The sequence below is a fragment of the Budorcas taxicolor genome, chromosome 21 (genome assembly GCF_023091745.1).
Source record: "Budorcas taxicolor isolate Tak-1 chromosome 21, Takin1.1, whole genome shotgun sequence".
Classification (NCBI taxonomy): domain Eukaryota; kingdom Metazoa; phylum Chordata; class Mammalia; order Artiodactyla; family Bovidae; genus Budorcas; species Budorcas taxicolor.
The window spans coordinates 50736171-50758824 of NC_068930.1; the positions used below are offsets into that span (position 1 = coordinate 50736171).

At 39.6% G+C, this 22654-nt stretch overlaps 1 protein-coding gene across 1 annotated transcript in view; it reads right to left on the reverse strand.

The window, feature by feature from the left end:
- Window positions 1–2396: 2396 nt before the first annotated feature.
- Window positions 2397–22654, reverse strand: part of SLC25A21 (solute carrier family 25 member 21) — a 362628-nt gene continuing 342370 nt past the window's right edge. The window contains exons 8-10 of the mRNA XM_052659966.1: window positions 6617–6798; window positions 5661–5713; window positions 2397–2650 (exon numbers count right to left, since the gene is read on the reverse strand). Coding sequence (XP_052515926.1) covers window positions 2589–2650; window positions 5661–5713; window positions 6617–6798 — 297 coding nt within the window. The 3' untranslated portion in view covers window positions 2397–2588. The remainder of the gene's footprint in view (window positions 2651–5660; window positions 5714–6616; window positions 6799–22654) is intronic.

Genomic DNA, 22654 nt, shown 5'->3' on the forward strand with positions numbered 1-22654 from the left:
TTGGAAAATTAATATATTGTGGGGCTCTTTTTTTGGTGTTGATTCTGTGCAATAACTAGCAGGGCCCATCACTAGATATGGATGTTAGGTGGTTTTGCTTTCTTCCTGTCTGGGCTGTGCGCAGCCCACGGGGCAACCCACTTCTGTCACATTGGGTTCATGGCCTCATTTAAAACTCAGATGGCTAGATTAGCCAGGTTTTCAAATCACTATGATATAAACAGTAAGCAGATTTCTGACACACAAGTTATGTTCGAGGAATTGCTTTTTTCAAGCAGCAGATATCTTGTAGAGAGCTTTGAACTACATTTATTTCTAAAGCAACCGAAATTCAGTGCTACAAACAGAGGATTATAACTTCAGGAGAAGAATAAGCAGAAGGAGCAGATGAACTCTCAGGGCCATAGTCTTCCTTTGATCTTGTAAAACTCCTATTGACATCTGGAGTTCCCAGTCTGGTGAGAAAATAGAACTATAAACCAAATGGAACAAAATACCAGTCCAATATTTGGTGGAAACTTTAAAACCACACGGTACAAGGACTCTCCTGGCATGCAGAAAAACTGACACAAGGTACGGAATTATTCCTTATCAGATGTTTTTAGGAGGCTATTAGGAGTCTTTAAAATATATCAATAATTTGTATGGAAATACAACTAAATGTTATTTTCCTCATCTAAATTAAGAAGTCTCTTGTTAATAGGCTATTTATAATTTTTTCCTGATTTCTTGTATCTTTAAAAATCTAATATTAATACTATAAAAGGTTTCCTTTTTTTTCCCCCCAGAGGCCTTTTCTTAGCAATGGTGAATTCACATGGAGTAAATTTTTAAAAGATAAGAGAAAGCCCAAATACAATTTGCTATTCAAAGCACACTATGATTTAAAACTACTTTTAAAAATGAGGGAAGGAAAGTGGGAGGGGAGATGAGGTTGTTCGATTTTTAAAAACATTATTATTATTGGTTAACATTGACTTTTTTCCTCTGTTTCTTAGGGGGTAAAAATGTTTTTAACCTGGCAAATGCACTCTTCAGATATCCTTTTCCATCCTATCCACATGGAGAGGTTAAAGGTTCAATTTCATGGCCTCTGTGGAGGCAGTGCTCTCTCTCACAGGATGCAAGAGATAGAATCACCTGCAAGGATAGAATGCAGTTGGACAACAGACACACTCTTACTTCTCTTGTTTTGTCCTACTTTTAATGACCCTCTTATTAAGTATTGGGCTGAAATATAAATTAAAGAACACGTTGGAAAGGATGTACAAGTGAAGGCTGTGTATGTATATACAGTATGTCAAAAGCCTTTATTTTTATACTTCAAATGCTCTAAATTAATAAAAAGTAATAATTACCATGTTATCTTTCATTTTTTTTTCAAAATGTTTTAGTGACACAGCTTCATGGTAGACAGATGTCCTGGTTATAGTTAAGAACAGGTGTCATCCTAGAACAGGCAGATATTTTTGTTGACTCAAGCTCCTGAAGGAGCATCACTTCAGGATGCAGATATAAAATTAAGCTTCGTTACATCAACGTCAAGGAGATTTTTTTTTTTGAGTGCATGTTAGTACAGGCATCTTTGGAAATGCCAAGAATGTACTTCTCTTTTGAAACATTTTCTCCTTCATAATACATATTTTAACATTGAAGTTAGTAGACTTCACATCTGAAACCATCACTTAAAAATAGTAAACTAGAAATGTAGTTTATTCTAAACATCCTTTGAAAAAAAATGGCATAGGTAAGAATTCTGAGAAAAGGTATCTGATGCAAATACAGCACAAACAGGCCTAAGGAGCAGTTCAGATTTGTGATTCAACATGAACATATTTCAGCATTAAAACTTGTTTTCAAAGGGAACTATGTGAAGAAAAGTAGTTTAATATAGTTTCATGTTTTATCTTTGTCACAAAAGACTTCAAATATCATAATTTTAAAATATGATCTGCTTTAACCAACAGTGCAAAATATAAAGTAGGTTTAGGAAAATACAGATGAGATGTATATTATTACTAAAGGAAACCAACAATTCACATTTTACATGAAATTTTAAAAAGGCCATTTTAGTACCCTTCAGAAACATTTTCCATGTATATGATTAAATACTATTTATGGAAGAATTTAATTCCTTATAAAAACTTTAAATTTTGGCATCTTTTTTCACTTATAAGCACTTCTTTACCTTTTGGGAAAAAATAATCATCAATACAATGAATTTTTATTGCAAAGCCATGTAAGAGGAACATAGGTCATAAAATTTGTATTGTTTTTATGGAATATATCTAATTTCCATGCTACTTTTCTATATTCAGTTTATATAGTTCATTGCTTCACAGTATTAATTTCTCCTCATAGTTTTAAGGATATGATTAAAACAACAGTTTCAAATTGTCTAGAGATAATTTTTCAAGTATCAAATAGATTTTGTTCTTGAGCACACTGTTTTACCCTTTACAATTGTATCTAAGTATATAATTATAATTTATCATTGTATGGGCTTAACTGATAGATATTCTCGCCTCCTGATGGTGCTGTGTAATGAAAATCCATTTTCACAAGGGGGGAAAATACACCGTAGGCAATCACCAGTTCTCCTGAAGCCATGAATAGGTGTATTCATAAACCAGCAGCATCACTGCACCACCTAGAAAAGAAAAGAGCAGTTTTTAACCCTGTGAAATTGTGCTGTCTTTCCCACTGGGTTTCTGAATCCCCTTGAGTCTTATGCAGCCTATCAGGCAGAAGCCATTCAGAATCATCAGTTCTCAAGCTCCAATGCATAGACTTCAGAAAACTACTGTGGAAAATTCTCAGAGCAAAATCAAGACCATCTTGAGCCTCCAAATACATTTTTTCCCCATGAGTTTCTGTAACCTTCATCATTTCTCATCAGATTCTTTTTCAGGCACTTTTAATTTTTAAAAGTAAATAAATACACATTTAGTCATGTAAGGGCATGTGACTTTCCCGTGAACAGAAACCTTCGGATTTGTCATTTGTAGGCAAAGGATTTATTTTTTCCAGTTTATAATGAGCATTGTTATAGCTGCATTCAACAAGGACATTTCTAAGATGGTGCTTGATAGATGAGCCTGGTTTTCTCTTACAGCTTTCAAATTGGATTGTAATGTTAAAAATAGCTTCTGAGTCCTTCTAAAATCTGTATTTCAAAATGTAGCCAGCTTTCAACCTCCTTTTGTTGCCGTCATTCCTTTCATCTATGGATTGCACTTGAAAATCTGGTAGTTGTATTGAGTGTCATAAGACCCATCATTTATCTGGGAAGGGAAGAGTTATATAATTGGCTGCAAAGATGCTTGCTATATAATATGTCAACAGGAATACGATATAGGAAGACAAACACTGAGGCTGCTGGATACCTAGACGTTAGCAGCACGTGTATGTGAATGATTTTGTATTCTGTCTGATGCGGTAAACAGCACACATCCTGTGCCCTTTAAGATGTTCTCTGTCCTTTCGTGTCTATGTGAACAGTATTACAAAATCAAAATGTGGACAAATATCCAGAGCACATCTTAGAGAAGACTTGGCTATGTGAACAGAAAACCGACTTCTGACAGAAAGAAATAGAACTTGATTTTCATCTTATTTTGTATGCATTGCCATATGCTTTTTTTTTTTTAATCTACAGGCTGCACATGTTTGTGTAACCTTATGCCAAAGATAATTATCTGCCTGTAATTTTCATTTTTAACCCATGAAGATACTCTATTAGCCCCATCTTGGCTGCTGTAGCCCTCCTGGAGCTCTGGCAAACAAAAAGGGATGCAACTACAGAGGGCTGTCATACGTATGTAATTGCTGTATTTCCTCTTATTAACTGTTTGCAGTGTAAGACAAGAACACACAGAATTGAGTAAGTTTTCAGCCTAGTGATATTTGGAGTCTGAACCACAGACTTTAAGATTCTCCTATCCTGGGAGATCCTGATCATTAGCCACAGAGAGCTGCTAAGACTTATAAAACTAAGTTGTTTTACCCTTTACAATTGTATATAAGTTGGGATGTTTCTCCAGAATGAAGGATGAGAATTCCAGGTTCATCCAGCTTTTCTTTTTTACTGTCTCTCCTCTCAAAAACAAGACAAAACAAAACTCTTATCTTTAAGTCTTACCTTCCTCTCTACAGCTTTCTTTGCTTTGAGGTTGGTAGGACTTGCATGTTTGGGATGACAGTGGAGACCAGTTATTCACAATTTTGTTTAGCCTGGACAGTATGTTCACAACAACCCTTTTCATTGGATTTAACACCATAGCAACGCAGGACACCTCATGCAAAAACATTTAAAAAGCCAACCGAACATTTGTAAGCCTCTAACAAAACTTGGGGTCAGATTATTTAAGAGTTTTGGATTGAGGTTCCAGTCAATTACCATTTTAGCTAAACTCTCCCTGATCACTCTCCCTTTTCAGGCCCATGGCCTCCTGAGAATGCTGGAGGAGGGTCAGTCCTATGATTTTCTCTAATACTAGGTCTAAGTAGCAGGTTTTTACTGTGTGGTGAAGGAAAAACACCACATTCTTGCAGAGAGAGTTCCACAAAATCACCAATATTCTTTATGACTGAGTTCATTTTTATACATGGACCCATAAGACGTCTGAATCTCAAATGTGAAGCAAAAACCCATGCTTAAATGCCTAGGAAGTCTGGGATAGAGGGACTGGGGATTGTAGAAGTGTTTTCTAAATATATGACAGCATGAACTGCTCACCGGCTTCAATTTACAGACTGCTGTTCTCTCTCTCAGGTTGGCAGAAAGGCTGAGATTTCAACGTAAATATGCGCGTTGTGTGAGTGTGGCAGGGAGGGGCACATCGGGTGTTCAAAGGGAAGGGGCCAGGGAGGGGGGGAGGAGCAGGCAAAGGTTTGGGGGAAGATTACCCGGATGTCTAAGTAGGTGAGTGTGGCCTGGTAAAAAAAATCGGTGTGGTCTAGTGCACACTTCTGTACTTATTCACAAGGTTGCTTATAATCCAAGACTATTTGCCCAGGTGGTAGAGTCTGCAGCAGTTGCTTTCTTATCTATTTACATAGAGGCAGCTGACTCTCCCTGTGGGAATGGCAGCCGGCTTTTTGTGGGCTGGCATCCTGAGGTAAGGCCCCGAGCCAATCCCCTCCACCATCACGCCGACAGGAGCCAGGAAGGTGAGAACCGGGCTGCCGCTTCCCCCGCTCCCCTCCCCAGAGGCGACTGCGAGGAGAGTGGCCCAGGCTGTTCATGGAGTAGTCCTCCTGCTTTTCTCTCTGTCAAGCGAAGTCGAGGCAGGAGCAAGAATGAACTAGAACCAGGGAAAGGTTTATTGGGCTGGTCCCTTACTCAGTGAAAATCCTCGCCTTTAGCCAGAAACCACTCAAACTCCAACTGACTGTGGATCCTTTCCTATTGACTTAAGCTGGGCTTTGGCTTCTATCAGCCTCCAGCAAGGCCATAAATAATACCTTATAACAAAAGTCCAACACATCTAATGGACTCCCTTAGTGTCTTACTGCTACACAACTTTTTATTCTTAAGGTTTCCGTGTTTCACAGTGTGACAAACTTTTATTGTATTACAGATAGACACAAATAAGAAAATGAAAAGGGATACTAGAACAATAAAGAAGGAAGGATATAAGTAATGAAAACATCATTACCTGGTCCGAGCCTCATAATCTTGGGAAGCAGGCCTTTATACAAAGCTAAAATGCTAGAACCGGAAGAGAAAGAGCACAAACATTCTTATTCTGAACATGCAATGGATTTGCACCTCAACTTTATAGAGATGTTGACCCAGCATTTACCCAAACAAGTCATCTGAAAACAAATTTCAAATCTCCAAACAGATAGTATCTGCCCAAGTATTCCCTGCAGCAAATTGGATGAGAGGAAAGAGTTAATTCTTTATTACTCAAGGTATGCTGATCTCGTCCCATCAGAAATAGGATTTTCATCAGCAAGATAGTTTTTGTGTTCAAGACAGGCCTTACTTTTAAGACAGCTGTGTATATGGACAAAATGACTCTTGTAATTGAGTTTAAAAGACTTAGTCTTCACAAAAAGAAATATGATGCAGTTTAGATCAAAATTGTAAAACATTACTTGCCTACTTGAGAATGAGACCTGGTGAGGAGGGGCGGAGAGACAAAAACAAGACTTAAAAAGAAAAAAAGACCAGCAGTAAAAGGCGCATACTTTAAAAGAAAACTACTTTCACAAAACTCTCATGTTTAACTCTCCCAGGAGAATATAATTAGGTGACATTTTGATTAGGTTTATAGTCAGAGGACACTCACTCTCCTGCCCATGTGGGAACAAGGCATATTATATGCAGTAGCGTATTATGCAAACTGTCAAGCGGAAAGTTCACCTTGGCATTCTAGGACAAACACACTGCATACTGAATGATCGTGGCTCATGTTTCTTGGTGTAAGAAGGTTTTTGCCAGCATCTCATTACTGTGTTATCTCACGAAGTTCCTCATGTATTCCCTAAAGCTTCTCAGACACAGACCCAATGCAGGAGGGCTTAATGGCCCTCATCAAAATGGAAGTACAATACAGTTTTAGCAATGCTTTAGTTTTGCTCATTTATTAAAATAAGAATGTGTTACCCTTCTTCCTGATAGACCGTGGCCATTGTTTTAAAACAGGTTCTGTACTTGATCTCTCCAGGAACTGGCTGAGGCCCTTGAATCCTACTTTTGGCAACATCAAAAGGGATGTTAATGACTGAGGCTATTGTGCCTGAGAGAAGACCAATCCCAAATTTTCTCAAAAACTCCAAGGTTGGATCCTAAAAGAAAAGAAGAAGAAAATAACAGAAAGGGAAGCGGAAGCCCCTAAATCGGTTAAACACGATAAAGCAATATGTATTCAAGCAGAGCATTGCGCTGCCTGGCACCCTCCTGTTATTCCAGCGGAACACATTAGGATTTCCTAGGCTGGAACTTGTTTTCTTGACAATCCCATTGGCTATGTTTTTACACATGGTCTAAATTGCTGAAGTACACATTTCCTCACACAGGATTTATAAACACAGTTCATAAAGAAAGACTGGTATGGCATATGGGGATGATTTGTATAATTGGGCTTCACAATGTACTTAGTATTACTGTATCAAAACAGGAGAAATCCAAGCACACTATTAGCTAATTGGCCAGAATATTTTACAAATGACAGCAACTTCCACCATGAAGCCTACTAAAATGCTCATTTGTGTGTGGACCCCCAAATGTTAAATTAAATCAAGGCTACTCTCGGTCTGCTGCTATTCCCCTCCAGGTTTTTTGCATTTATTTTCACGTGTAGCTGATCCACTGTACTGAGAAGTGCTAGCTTCCTGTTATTAACAAACCAACTTGGGGAGGCTGCAAAATAGCCTGTGACATTCTGTGCATTAGAAATAGTAGTAAGTCACTGGACTAATTGGCTGAAGAATTTATAGCCCATTGTTCCTCAATCGTATTCTTCCTTCATGGCAAAGGAAGAAAAGGAGAGAAAGAGAGAGAGAGGGAGAAATATTTCTTCTTTCCATTTGAATTTAGGTCCTTCACTTTGGTCTGATTTGATTTTCCACCCCTGCCTGCTCTGCTTTCTGACATCAAAGTATTTAATTAGGTCTGATGTTGAAGTTGCTTTCCTTCAGCCTATTTTTGTGCCCAGCGAGCTCACATAATGAATTTGCCGGGAAGTTCTCATTTTGCTCTCAGCCTCAGTCTTTACCCTAAAGAAAGGTCATCTCACACACCGTAAGTTGCTGACAGAGACTTCCCCCATCCTCCCCCTGCCCTCTCTTTTGGTTAGTACTTCAGAAAGGTCTTCAGAGAGGAACAACACCGGGTCATGCCATGATGCTATTTTATCTAGCAGGAGAACTTAAGGGGGGAACCATTCTCTGCTTAATTAAAAAAAAAATCAGGTCTGAGAATTGCATGCTTCTAGCTTTGATGAAAGAAGAAAACTTCTGGAAACCCTGAAATTTTCAATGAAACCAAGAGCCAGATACCATCACAGAAACTCCTACGTGTTTAAATATAAAAAGCGAGGGGTTCGATAATAATTCTTGGATCTGGGCCATACAGGTGCCGAGTAGGTTTAAAGGGATTTAAAAACCAACAGGGTGTTTCAACAGGAAAAACAATGCCGTGATTGCAGTATGAGTGAGGTGTGTTTAAATAATTCCCCCTCCCCCATTTTCTTCTCTTTTACAAGGAGAGAAAAATGCCTTTATGTTACCCTCCTCCATGCTGGCACAGGAGCAAAACGAGCTCAGGAGGGCGGTGGATTCAGGGCCAGTTCTGGCATCTGACCATGCACTGGCCACTGCATCCCATGGAGCCCAGTGGACATAGGGGACACGTTTAACACGTACCCTTGTTTTACCCTACCCTTGTACTGTATGGTTTCTCTGAAAAATAAAAACAACAATAATAAAAGTGCTATGGCTATTGTATGAGCCTGGCAGAAAATGGATAGTGTTTTTATGTAGCCTGTTTTCTAAAGTCTCCTAACACCTGTAATGAGACCCTCATGGTGCCCCTGCGACATGGCCAAGGACAAAGGTGAAAGTGATGACTTGTATGCACACAGACCTTTTGGGACATCAGGGGATCCTGTCAAGCACACAGCTCTGCCCCCCTCCTGATGTGTTTGCTGAGGATTGGAGTTGAGGAGGGAGGGGTGTCTGAGACACTCAGGGAGGGTCATTATGTTTGAGACAGTGTTGGGGACCAAATACTAAGGTCTTCAAGCCATCATAGTGTTCACTAGCACAAACTTACATTGAACCCATGGTTTCTACACATTTCCCAGCTCAGCAGTAAGGTCCCACTGCTACTGCCAAGTCTGCCAAGTCGCTTCAGTCGTGTCTGACTCTGTGTGACCCCAGAGACGGCAGCCCAACAGGCGCCGCCATCCCTGGGATTCTCCAGGCAAGAACACTGGAGCGGGTTGCCATTTCCTTCTCCAATGCATGAAAGTGAAAAGTGAAAGTGAAGTCACTCAGTCATGTCCGACTCCTAGGGACCCCATGGACTGCAGCCTCCCAGGCTCCTCCATCCATGGGATTTCCCAGGCAAGAGTACTGGAGTGGGGTGCCATCGCCTTCTCTGGTAAGGTCCCACACTAGTTCCCAAATCCAGCTGTGCATCAGAGTCACCTGGGAGCTTTACAAAATATGGATGCATAGCCCCACCTCACACCCACCTTAGATTCCCAGATCAGAATCACCTGGGAAAGTGCCAGAACGTTGATTTAAAAGAACTTCAGGACTTCTCACCTGGCCAGAAAGAGGGCCCATGTCTGAGAACCATTGGTTTTGATTGCTATTCCACACAGGCAAAGCAGATGGCCAATTGCTACCCCTCTGGGCATTCTAGGGAGGAGAGAAGTCTTTGCAGATAGCCAGGAGGTACCCCTCACCAAAGGCCTCTGGGCCCCCCAGCCTCTTCCTCTGAGCCTATGGTCTGCAAGAGGCACCAACCTGGCTGGGAATCAGGTGCGCCAAGGAGAGCCCGGCCAGCTCCCCTCTGCTTTATTTGCTGCATGTCGTAGCCAGCCTTGGATGAAGGCAGCCCCTCAAATGTCCCTCCCCTTCATCCCCTCTGGCTACTCTCACTTCTCTGGCTTTAGCTCATGCCTGTGACTTTCTAGGTCTTGCTTTCTTCTTGCCTCTGTCACCTGTTCTTCGCAGTGGCACCCAGGTTCTCTTTTTATAAAAACAGATCTGCCTCCCTACTCAAAGGCCCTCAACCCTTCCCCACTCCACGGAGAGAAAGGTCAAAACTCCTTGTTGGCCTTTGCTTTCTTTCCCATGAAATGCTTCCAACTTAACCTTTCGAGCCTCAATTCTACACCTGTATGCCCAACCCATAGTATAGTCAGGCTGGTTAAATCGTAATCATGCAAATTTTCTACCAAATACTTTTCTAACTCCACATCTTTTTTCAAACAGTTCACACAACCTAGAATACCATTCACCATCATCTTCATGGACAGCAGCCCCACTCTTTACAGTCCAGCTTAAATCCCAGCTTGCCCAAGAGACTTCTGTGGATCACCACTGAAACTGATTTCTCCCTCTCCTGTGCTCCTGAAGCACTGTTGCGATCATTGTTCTTGCTACACTTCTCTTTGTGTCTGGCTTTTGTTTGTAGCCATCATCCCTGTTGGACTGCGAGCTGACACTGCATAGGCACATATATTACTGCTCTTTGTGTCACCTACTGCAAGTGTGCACAGCAAGTGCTAAATAAATGTCTGCTGATTAGCTTATCTCTGCACTTTTTTTTTTTGTAGAAACAGTGAGGATCAGGCTTTACTGTTAATCACTATTTCTCAAAGCTCAGTATCTTCTACCCTGGAAATAAGCCCCTATTAGGACTTCACGTTTCTTTCTGCCAGGAAGCATTAACATGGGGACTTGACAAGGCATTGGACATTTGCAAAGTGGAGTATTTCCAGGCAAATGAATTGAGACTCTCAGGTCATGGAGCCAGGCCTGGGCTTGCCAGACCCCATTACTCAGTGACTCACAGAGAGAACCATGATATGGCAACCTGTGACCAGATTTTAGCAAAAGAATGCAGTGAGCATTGAGTAAAGTCTTGAAATATTACTCTTTGGGCTCTTTTTCTTATACTTCCTGATCTTTCCTCTACTGGGGAGAGGCATCCACTTGCCTCAAGAATGAGGATTGTTGTAGCAGGACTATAAAGAGAGGGCAAAAGGTAATATTTAGTGGTTTTGGTTTTCAAATTAGGCTCTTCAGTGTGCTATATCAATTAATCACTCGAGGTAAGGACTATTATTTTTACTTTTATTTTACAAATGAGTGAACTGAAAGGTATAGAAGAAGTATAAGAAGAGCTTGAGTGCAAATCCAAGTATAAGAAGAAAATTTTTGTTACATCCAAGTGAACCCAAGACTTTTCCTTAAGGGGATAGTTTTTCTACTGATACTCTTATGGGTTGGTAGGTGGGCTGTGTGGGGAGGTACCTGAGAACCTCCGGAAACTACAAGCAATGCTTCTGTGTATGTGTATTTGCATTTTTCTGGAGAAAATATCAATATATTTTATATAAAAGTTAAAAACAACTTCATCAAATCATTTTTCCTACCAATAAATTTATAAAGTAAGAAAAGGACAATGCAGTGTTGAAAACACTGGGGTTGAAAACAGGAAGCCCTCATTTTCATGGGAGTTATCAGGCAATTCACTGCAGTGAAAATATTTCTGCAAGTATTCCCACTCTGGAGTCAGGTTACTCATACCTCAACCGTATCGGTGAACTCAATGGTTCTCAAAGTGTAGTCCTTTAACTGTCACCATCCGTATCATGTGGGAACTTACTAGAAATGAAAATTTGGGCTTTACCAGGACTACAGTACCCAAAACTCTAGGGATGGAGCACAACCTATTTAGACAAGGCTTCCAAATTATTCTGATGGATGCGTAAGTCTGAGAACCACTGCTTAACTGAAGCTTATGGTTCCTTTTTTTGGATCCTTGGCTAGATAAAGTTAAAGAAAATGAAAGTGAAAGTCACTCAGTTGTATATGACTCCGTGACCCCATGGACTATACAGTCCATGGTATTCTCCAGGCCAGAATATTGGAGTGGGTAGCCATTTCCTTCTCCAAGGGATCTTCCCAACCCAGGGATGGAACCCAGGTCTCCCTCACTGAAGGTGAATTCTTTACCAGCTAAGCCACCAGGGAAGCCCAAGAATACTGGAGTGGGTAGCCTATACCTTCTCCAGGGGATCTTCCAGACCCAGGAATTGAACTGGGCTCTCCTGCATTGCAGGCAGATTTTTCACCAGCCGAGCTACCAGGGAAGCTTGGCTAGATGGAAACAGGTCTTTGTTTCTTTAAGGCTGCATAACTGACTGCAACACTGTTAACTCTGTTCACCTTTTCCTACCCCAGCTCATCCAAAGCAAGAATGCACATCTGTGAGGTCGTTCGGTTTGAGTGAAACCTATGACATAGTTCGAATGGGTCATTCTGTACTGGCAATCAGTAAACCATTCTTGTCAATAACCACAACAGGAAATAACAATAAAATGGTAAAAATAAACAGAAGTAATAAAATAATATACCTTATGATATTTGTGCTATTTTTATAACTTTCAGTAAGAGAATTAATGGTACTGTTAATAATAGTTACTTATTTCTAGACAATTTTATATGCAAAAAAAAATGTATAAAGCATATATAAGAACCCTATGAATTAGGTACATAACCCCTTTTTATAGATTAGGACATGAAACTTAAAGAATTAAGCCAGTTGATCAAGACCGCATTGCTTTAAGAGGTTGAGCCTGGATTTGCACTCAAGTTCTTCAGACTTCCAACCATTACATTTTATTACAATTCATTCACTATGAATTGTTTTCTTACAATTCATTCACTATGTTATATATTGCCTCTCATTCACCATTCATTTGTTGTATATTCATCCAACCTACATTTATTGTACGTTACAAGTTGCTGTGCATTAGCTGAATGCCTAGCCTTCTGGCTTGATTATCATATTACTTGGGATGTCATTTTGCCCTGTTAGTTTATTTTATTAAAAATTGGAAAAAGCTGCTGATGATAATGATAACACACAACCTGCTAGGCACTGTGTTAAGCACTTTCTGTATATTTAAGCCTCACAACATTGCTGAGTAGATGAGGCATCTGAAGCTTATAGAAACTGTCTATCTTACTAACGAATATAATTTTAAATTAACCAAAAAAGAGCCATTATTCTATTATTTGGAAGTGAAGAAGTCAAAATACTGAGAAGCTCTGAGACTGCCAGATACCAACAGCAGAATTAGAGACATACACTTGCCTCTCAGGAATGTACTCCACTTCAACAGTCAAGGAGATCACCTCTCAGTCCAACAAAGATTTAAGTGGTAGAAAATAAAATCACAAGAGAATGTCCCCTAACCTAAAGAGTGACATCAACAAGGTGGCAGAGCAGGAAGACTTGAATTCTCCTTTCTCACACAAACCCAACAATTCATGGACAGATTCTCTGTGTGAGAAATCTAGAAATTAGTTGAAAATTCTTGTACCCTGGGTCCACATGAACAGACTTATAGAATTCAGTAGGGAGATTCAGCACACCCTCTCACCAGAGTCCCTGCCCCTAGTATATTGCCATATAATCAGAAGACTCCCTAACTTCCTGCTTCTCCTAGGGGAGGGAAGGGATTAATTTGCATGTCCACCTTCTCTGGGGCTGAATGAGAAGAACTGGTATAAAGAACTGGTATATTCCTTGCCTGTCTTGGAGTTCTGATGGCTCCAGTAGAGTCTAGCCACCTTGGGGCGAGCTGAGATGAAGGGTTGGACTGCTAGAGGCCATATCTCTCCTCTTGCTCAGTACGTAGTAAGAAGACAAAAAAGACAGCTGCCTGCTTCTCCTTGAGGAGCGAAAGAGTTAGTACAGGTCCCCAGAATCTCTAGCCACTCTGAATTGTGGCGGTCTTCTCCTGCATGAGGCTAGTCTATGAAGACTGCCTTGTCTAATGCACAGACACCAACAAAGAGAGTTAAGGAAAATGAACAATCAGGCAGAGATGTTCCAAATTAAGAAACATGATAGAGCTCCAGAAACCAACTATAAGGAAAAAGAATTACATGATTTACCTGACACAGAATTCAAAAAAACTGTCATAAAGATGCTCACTGAGGTCAAAGGAACATGTGTGAATAAAGTGAGAATTTCAATGAAGAGATAGAAAATATAAAAAATTACCAGACAGAAATCATGGAGTTGAAAAACGCGATAATTGAATCAAAAATTCACTAGAAGAACTCAGTAGTAGACTAGATCAAACAGAAGAAGGAATCAGCAAACACAAAGACAGACTATTGGAAATAATTCAGTCAGAGGAGCAAAATGAAAAGGAAGGAAAAAGAGTAAAACTAGTCTAAGAGACTGTGGCAGAGTATTGTACAAACCCCAAAATACAAAATTAGAAAATGCCTCAAGCCAAATGAAAAAGAAAACACAACATACCCAAACTTATGAGATTCAGCAAAGAAGTACTAAGAGGGAGGTTTACAGTGATAAACACCCATATTTTTTAAAAAAAGGAAGATCTCAAACAATCTAATTTTATAGTTCAAGGAAATAAAGGGAACACTAACCCAAAGTTAGAAGGAGAAAGGAAATATTAAGATTAGAGCAGAAATAAACATTAGAAAAACAATAGAAAAAATAAATGAAATTGAGTTGGGTTTTTTAAAAGATAAAACTGACAAACCCTTCAGTTCAGTTCAGTCGCTCAGTCGTGTCTGACTCTTTGCGACCCCATGAATAGCAGGACGCCAGGCCTCCCTATTCATCAGCATCTCCCGGAGTTCACTCAGACTCACATCCATCGAGTCTGTGATGCCATCCAGCCATCTCATCCTCGGTCGTCCCCTTCTCCTCCTGCCCCCAATCCCTCCCAGCATCAGAGTCTTTTCCAATGAGTCAACTCTTCTCATGAGGTGGCCAAAGTACTGGAGCTTCAGCTTCAGCATCATTCCTTCCAAAGAAATCCCAAGGTTGATCTCCTTCAGAACGGACTGGTTGGATCTCCTTGCAGTCCAAGGGACTCTCAAAAGTCTTCTCCAACACCACAGTTCAAAAGCATCAATTCTTCGGCACTCAGCCTTCTTCACAGTCCAACTCTCACATCCATACATGACCACAGGAAAAACCATAGCCTTGACTAGATGGACCTTAGTCGGCAAAGTAATGTTGCTGCTTTTGAATATACTATCTAGGTTGGTCATAACTTTTCTTCCAAGCAGTAAGCATCTTTTAATTTCATGGCTGCAGTCACCATCTGCAGTGATTTGGGAACCCCCAAAAATAAAGTCTGACACTGTTTCCACTGTTTCCCCATCTATTTCCCATGAAGTGATGGGACCGGATGCCATGATCTTCGTTTTCTGAATGTTGAGCTTTAAGCCAACTTTTTCGCTCTCCTCTTTCACTTTCATCAAGAGGCTTTTTAGCTCCTCTTCACTTTCTGCCATAAGGGTGGTGTCATCTGCATATCTGAGGTTATTGATATTTCTCCCAGCAATCTTGATTCCAGTTTGTGTTTCTTCCAGTCCAGTGTTTCTCATGAGGTACTCTGCATATAAGTTAAATAAGCAGGGTGATGATATACAGCCTTGACGTACTCCTTTTCCTATTTGGAACCAGTCTGTTGTTCCATGTCCAGTTCTAACTGTTGCTTCCTGACCTGCATACAGATTTCTCAAGAGGCAGGTTAGGTGGTCTGGTATTCCCATCTCTTGAAGAATTTTCCACAGTTTCTTGTGATCCACACAGTCAAAGGCTTTGGCATAGTCAATAAAGCAGAAATAGATGTTTTTCTGGAACTCTCTTGCTTTTTCCATGATCCAGCGGATGTTGGCAATTTGATCTCTGGTTCCTCTGCCTTTTCTAAAACCAGCTTGAACATCAGGAAGTTCACGGTTCACGTACTGCTGAAGCCTGGCTTGGAGAATTTTGAGCATTACTTTACTAGCATGTGAGATGAGTGCAGTTGTGTGGTAGTTTGAGCATTCTTTGGCATTGCCTTTCTTTGGGATTGGAATAAAAACTGACCTTTTCCAGTCCTGTGGCCACTGCTGAGTTTTCCAAATTTGCTGGCATATTGAGTGCAGCACTTTCACAGCATCATCTTTCAGGATTTGAAATAGCTCCACTGGAATTCCATCACCTCCACTAGCTTTGTTCATAGTCATGCTTTCTAAGGCCCACTTGACTTTACTTTCCAAGGTGTCTGGCTCTAGATTAGTGATCACATCATCATGATGATCTGGGTTGTGAAGATCTTTTTTGTACAGTTCTTCCGTGTATTCTTGCCACCTCTTCTTAATATCTTCTGCTTCTGTTAGGTCCATACCATTTCTGTCCTTTATCGAGCCCATCTTTGCATGAAATGTTCCCTTGGTATCTCTCATTTTCTTGAAGAGATCTCTAGTCTTTCCCATTCTGTTCTTTTCCTCTATTTCTTTGCATTGATCCTTAGCAAAACTAATTAAGGAAAAAAGAGAGAAGACTCAAAATCAGAAATGAAAGAAGAGAAATTATAACTGACGTTATAACGGATGCCACAGAACTAGAAAGGATCATAAGAGGTTATTGTGAACAATTATATATGAACACACTGGATAATCTAGAAGAAATGGACAAATTCTTAGAAATAAATAACCTATCAAGACTAAATCACAAAGAAGTAAAAAGTCTGAATAGACCTGTAACTAGTATGGAAATTACATTAACAATAAAAAATCTCCCAAGAAAGGAAAGCCTAGGACTAGATAGTTTCACTGGTGAATTCTACTAAGCATTAATTCTTCTGTTAATGCCAATGCTTCTTAAATTCTTACAAAAAATTGAAGAGGAAGGAACACATCCATCTCATTTTATGAAGCCAGCATTATCTTGATATCAAAGCTGAAGACACCACAAGACAAGAAAACTATAGGACACGATCCCCGATGAATATGATGTAAAATTTCTCAAAAAAAACTAGCAAATCAAATCTAACAGCACGTTAAAAGGATCATACATTATGACAAAGTGGGATTTATCCCTGGGATAAAAGGATGGTTCAACATAGGACAATCGATTAATATGATAAAGCACATTAAAAGAATAAAGGATTTTAAAAAATCACATGATTCTCTCAATACATGTAGAAAATGCGCTTGATAAAATTCAGCAAGTTTCCATGATAAACTCTCAAGAAAGTAGAAACAGAAAGAAAGTACCTCAATGTAATAAAGTCCCAACATAAGTAAAGCCCACAGCTAGTATCATACTCACTGGTAAAAAACTGAAAGCCTTTTCTCTAAGATCTAAGTAACAAGACAAAGATGCCTGCTCTTATCATAGTAACATAGTAATGGAAGTCCTAATCAGAGCAATTATGCAAGAAAAAATAATAAAAGGCATCAAAGTCAGAAGAAATAAAATTGTTGCTGTTACATATGACATGGTCTTATATGTAGAAAGGCTTCCCTGGTGTCTCAGACAGTAAAGAATCTGCCTACTATGTGGGAGACCCAGGTTCTATCCCTGGGTCGGGAAGATCCCCTTGAGAAGGGAATGGCTACCTACTTCAATGTTCTTACCTGGAGAATTTCATGTAGCCTGGCAGGCTACAGTCCATGGGGTGTCAAAGAATTGGACACGACTGAGTGACTAACATTTTCACTATATGTAGAAAAACCTAAAGACTATAACAAGCATTTAGAACTAATAAATTAGTAAAGCTGCAGGATACAAATCATCATATAAAAATCATTCATGTTTCTACACACTAACAGTGAACTATCTGAAAAGGAAATTAGAAAAGTAATCCCATTTACAATAGCACCAACAATAATAAAATACTTAGCAATAAACTTACCTAAGAAGGTGAAAGACCTATATACTGAAAACTACAAAACACTGGTGAAGAATTTTAAAAGACAAACACAAAGATAGTTCATGGTCAGGTATTGGAAGATTTAGTGTTGTTAAAATTTCCATACTACCCTAAATGATCTTCAGATTCAATGCAATTCCTGTTCAGTTCAGTTCACTTGCTCAGTCATGTCCAACTCTTTGCAATCCCATGGACTGCAGTATTCCAGGCCTCCCTGTCCATCACCAACTCCTGGAGTTTGCTCAGACTCATGTCCATTGAGTCAGTGATGCCATCCAACCATCTCATCGTCTCGTCCCCTTCTCCTCCCACCTTCAATCGTTCCCAGCACCAGGGTCTTTTCAAATGAGTCAGTTCTTCGCATCAGGTGGCCAAAGTATTGGAGTTTCAGCTTCAGTATCAGTCCTTCCAATGAACACCCAGGACTGATCTCCTTTAGGATTGACTGTTTTGATCTCCTTGCTGTCCAGGGGACTCTCAAGAATTTTCTGCAGCACCACAGTTCGAAAGTATCAGTTCTTTGGCACTCAGCTTTCTTTATAGTCCAACTCTCACATCCATACATGACCACTGGAAAAACCATAGCTTTGACTAGATGGACATTTGTTGGCAAAGTAATGTCTCTGCTTTTTAATATGCTGTCTAGGTTGGTCATAACTTTTCTTCCAAAGAGCAAATGTCTTTTAATTTCATGGCTGCAGTCACCATCTTCAGTGATTTTGGGGCCCCCCAAAATGAAGTCTGTCACTGTTTCCACTGTTTCCCCATCTATTTGCCATGAAGTGATGGGACGAGATGCCATGATCTTATTTTTCTGAATGTTGAGTTTTAAGCCAACTTTTCCATTCTCCTCTTTCACTTTCATCAAGAGGCTCTTTAGTTTTTCGCTTTCTGCCGTAAGTGTGGTGTCATCTGCATGTCTGAGGTTATTGATATTTTTCCTTGTAAATATTTCAATAGCATTTTTCATAGAAATAAAAAAAATACAACTCATATGGAATCACAAAAGACCAAAAGTAGCCAAATCAACCTTGAGAAAGATGAATAAAAGAGGAACACATTTCCTAATTTCAAAATATATTGCAAAGCTACAGTTAATTAAGACAGCATGGTACTGACACAAAGACAGACATGGAGACCAGTGGAACAGAACAGTAAGCCCAGAAACAAACCCAAGCATGTACTAAGTGTAAGTGCAAATGTTAATCGCTCAGTTGTGTCAACTGTTTGTGACCCTGCCAGGCTTCTGTGTCCATGGCATTCTCTAGGCAAGAACACTGGAGTGGGTAGCCATTCCTTTCTCCAGGGGATCTTACCAACCCAGGGATGAAACCTGGGTCTCCTGGACTGCAGGCAGATTCTTTACTGTCTGAGCCACCAGGGAAGCCCAAGCACAAATGGTCAATTAATCTTCAACAAAGGTGCCATTGGTCTTGGCAATGATTTCATCAATATGACACTGAAAGCACATAGACATGTGGGACTACATCAAAAAACTTCTGAACAGCTAAGGAAACAAAAGAGTAAAATAAAAACTTACGGAGTGGGAGAAAATATTTGTAAACCATACATATGAAGAGATGTTACTATTAAAATATATAAGGATCTCCTATAATTCAATACCAAGAAAACTAATAACCTGATATAAAGATGGGCAAAGGACTTGAATAGACATTTTCCAAAGAAGACTTACAAATGGCCAGCAAGCATATGAAGAAATGCTCAATGTCATTAATAATCTGGGAGATGCAGATAATCTGGGAAACGTAAATCAAAAGCACAGTGAAATCTCATTTCACATGTGTGACAATGGCTACTATAATAAAACACAAAACACATGTGTTGGTGAGGACACCAACCTCACCAAACTCTCCAATGTGGAAACATTGGAACACTTGTACGTTGTTGATAGAAATGCAAAATGATGTAAGCTTTATAGAAATCAGTATAGAAGTTTCTCAAAAATTAAAAATAGAAGTATCATATAATCCAGTAACCCCACTTAGTATTTCTCCAAAAAAAATGAAATAAAAATCTCAGAGTAATATTAGCACTCCTATATTCATGATTGGAGCTTCCTGAGGGCTCAGTGGTAAAGAATTCGCCTGCAGCGCAGGAGATGTGGGCTTGATCCTGAATCAGGAAGATCCTCTGGAGAAGGAAATGGCAACCCACTCCAATCTTCTTGCCTGGGAAATGCCATGGACGGAGAAGCCTGGCAAGCTACAGTCCACGGGGTCGCAAAAGAATCAGCTATGACTTGTGACTAAACAACAAGAACAAATTCATCATAGCAGTATTCACAACAGCCAAGATATGTATACAGCCAAAATGTACATTGACAGATGAATGGATTAAAAATGCGGTATATATATACAGTGGAATACTATTCATCTTTACAAAGAAGGAAATTCTGCAATATATAACAATATGGATGAACCTTGAGGGTACCATGTAAAATGAAATAAGCTAGTCACAGACAAATACTGCATGATTCCACTTATATGAGATACCTAAAACTGTCAAATTCATAGAATTGAAGAATGGAACAATGGTTGCTAGAGGTTGCGGGAGGTAGAAATGAGTTACAAATCAACAGGCATAAAGTTTCAGCTAGGCAAGATGAATAAGCTCTAGAGATCTGCTGTACAACACTACCTACAGACAACAATAATAAATCAAGCATTTAAAATTTGTTGTATGTAGATATCCTGTTAGGTGTTTTTACCATAATAAAGTAAATTTTAAAAAATTTTGGTAAAAAAGGTTACCTAGCCTAAGTAAAATATTTTTGATGGATCACATCTTAATTATGTAAATGGATATTAATGTTGATAAATCTATTCTGTTATTAAGCATTTTCAACTAACTTCCATAATTTGTTCCAACTGTCATCAATCAGTAAAGTTCCTTTGTTCCTAACCCACATTCCTCATGCATATGCCTAAGTTATTTCACTCCAGTTTTTTGCTCCCTTGCAAGGGCAATCAACTGTCACCATTCTCAATGTAATTCCTCATGACTTAAAAGCCATTACTGCAATAACCTTTTATTCCACATGGTTAAAAATTATACTTCCTCTCAAATATTTGAGTAGTAGTAGTATTTCCCTATCTACAGATGAGTTTTATTCTTTTCCTCTAAATATTTTCTAATTTTCTCATAAAATATGAGACTGGAGCTGAGTTCCCTGCCATGTTAGTGGCTATTATATGCATTGACTTCGTTTTGTGACAGCAATGCAAAGTCCAACATTCATAATTTTCAAACATTATTTAATTCCCCTGCAAACCTTTTAAGGATAATGTTAACATTTCATTTCACAAATAAGAAAACAGACACAGAGACAGGTATAATTTGTCAAAGAGACATGGCTAACTAGTAAGTATCAGAATTGGGAATTATATTCAGGTCTCTTATTAGAACTCTCTGGCTGTTTTCATCACATTGCAATCTTGGAGTAAGTGCAGAGTTAAAGAAATGTGTTTACCAGCCTCTGGGAAGATGAATGAATTTTCCTGACAGGACATACTGTTTATAGACTCCACAGCTTGACAAGAGACACTAATTGAGTTGTTTAGTTGTTGCTCATATCCGATTCTTTACAACCTCTGGAATGCAGCACACCAGGCTCCTCTGTGCTCCACTATATCCCAGAGTTTGCTCAAATTCATGTCCATTGAGTGATACTATCTAACCTTCTCATCCTCTGCCATCCCTTTCTCTTTTTGCCTTCAGTCTTTCCCAGCATCAGGGTCTTTGCCAACGAATTGCATCTTTGCATGAGGTGGCCAAAGTATTGGAGCTTCAGCTTTAACATCAGTCCTTCCAGTGAACACTCAGGCCTGATCTCCTTTAGGATAGACTGGTTGGATCCCCTTGGAGTCCAAGGGACTCTTAAGAGTCTTTTTGAACACCACAGTTCAAAAGCATTAATTCTTTGGCACTCAGCCTTCTTTATGGTCCAACTCTCACATCCAAACATGACTACTGGAAAAACCATAGCTTTGACCACACAGACCTTTGTTGGCAAAATGATGCCTCTGCTTTTTCATACACTGTCTAGATTTGTGATAACTTTCCCTTCAAGGAGCAGTGTCTTTTAGTTTCATGGCTGCAGTCACCATCTGCAGTGATCTTGGAGCCCAAGAAAATAAAATCTGTCACTGCTTCCACTTTTCCCCCTTATATTTGCCATGAAGTGATGGGACCAGATGCCATGATCTTAGTTTTTTGAATGTTGAGTTTCAAGCCAGCTTTTCCACTCTCCTCTTTCACTCTCATCAAAAGGCACTAAGTGATCCCTAAACATTGGTGGCAGTAATGTTCCACAACCAAGTGGGAACATAAGACTCAAAATAGTTAACAATCAGCACACTACCTATTTGTAACTAATTTAACCATCTAATCCAAACATACAATAGTAAAGACTGTACCAATAAATTAAACCAATGGCACTTAAGGAGTTAAAATGCAGAGAGGCAGAAAATATCTTGATCAAGAGAAGCATGTGCCTTCTTTTTTACCTTCCCTGGCAGGGACTCTGATGCCTTGGTTAGTGACTGGCCAACTGGCTGCTAGCTTGATAAACAGAGAACCTTCACCCATCTCACAGGCCTTTATGATTAGGGTCTGGCATCTTCAAGAAGACATTCCACACAGAGGTATGCCAGATGGAGGGGGTTAAGGAAGATGGGAAAAGCAGCATTTGTTAGCTAGTGAGAACTAGGGGTGGTGAGGGAGACTGGCCAGGAAGCCTGCTGCTTCCTACAAGGCAAGGCTGAGCAAATTGCAGTGATGGGCTTCTCATTTAAGGGAGTTCAGCATGAATATATACATTCAAGCCCACTCTTAGACTCCTCCTACCTCATGTCAACCCAAATCACATTTCCTTTGCTGCAATTCACTCACCCTTTAATTCCTCTTGGTACCACACCAAATCTGAGTTTCTCTCTGATTTTAGTTTGAGTCATTTTTACAGAGTTCCTAACAACTCAGCTTAAAGTCACTATACCCTGCTTCCTCAGACAACCGTAGAAGGGGCACACTGACAGGATCGTTCTCTGTTCAGGACTGGCCTTGGATGATCCTAGAGTGGCTTTCATGTTGCTTGTCAAAAATTGCTAAACTGAGTTTGCCATTTGAAGAACCAAAATTACTGTTTAGAAGTGACTAAAAGAGAATGCTATAAAATGCTTTGGATA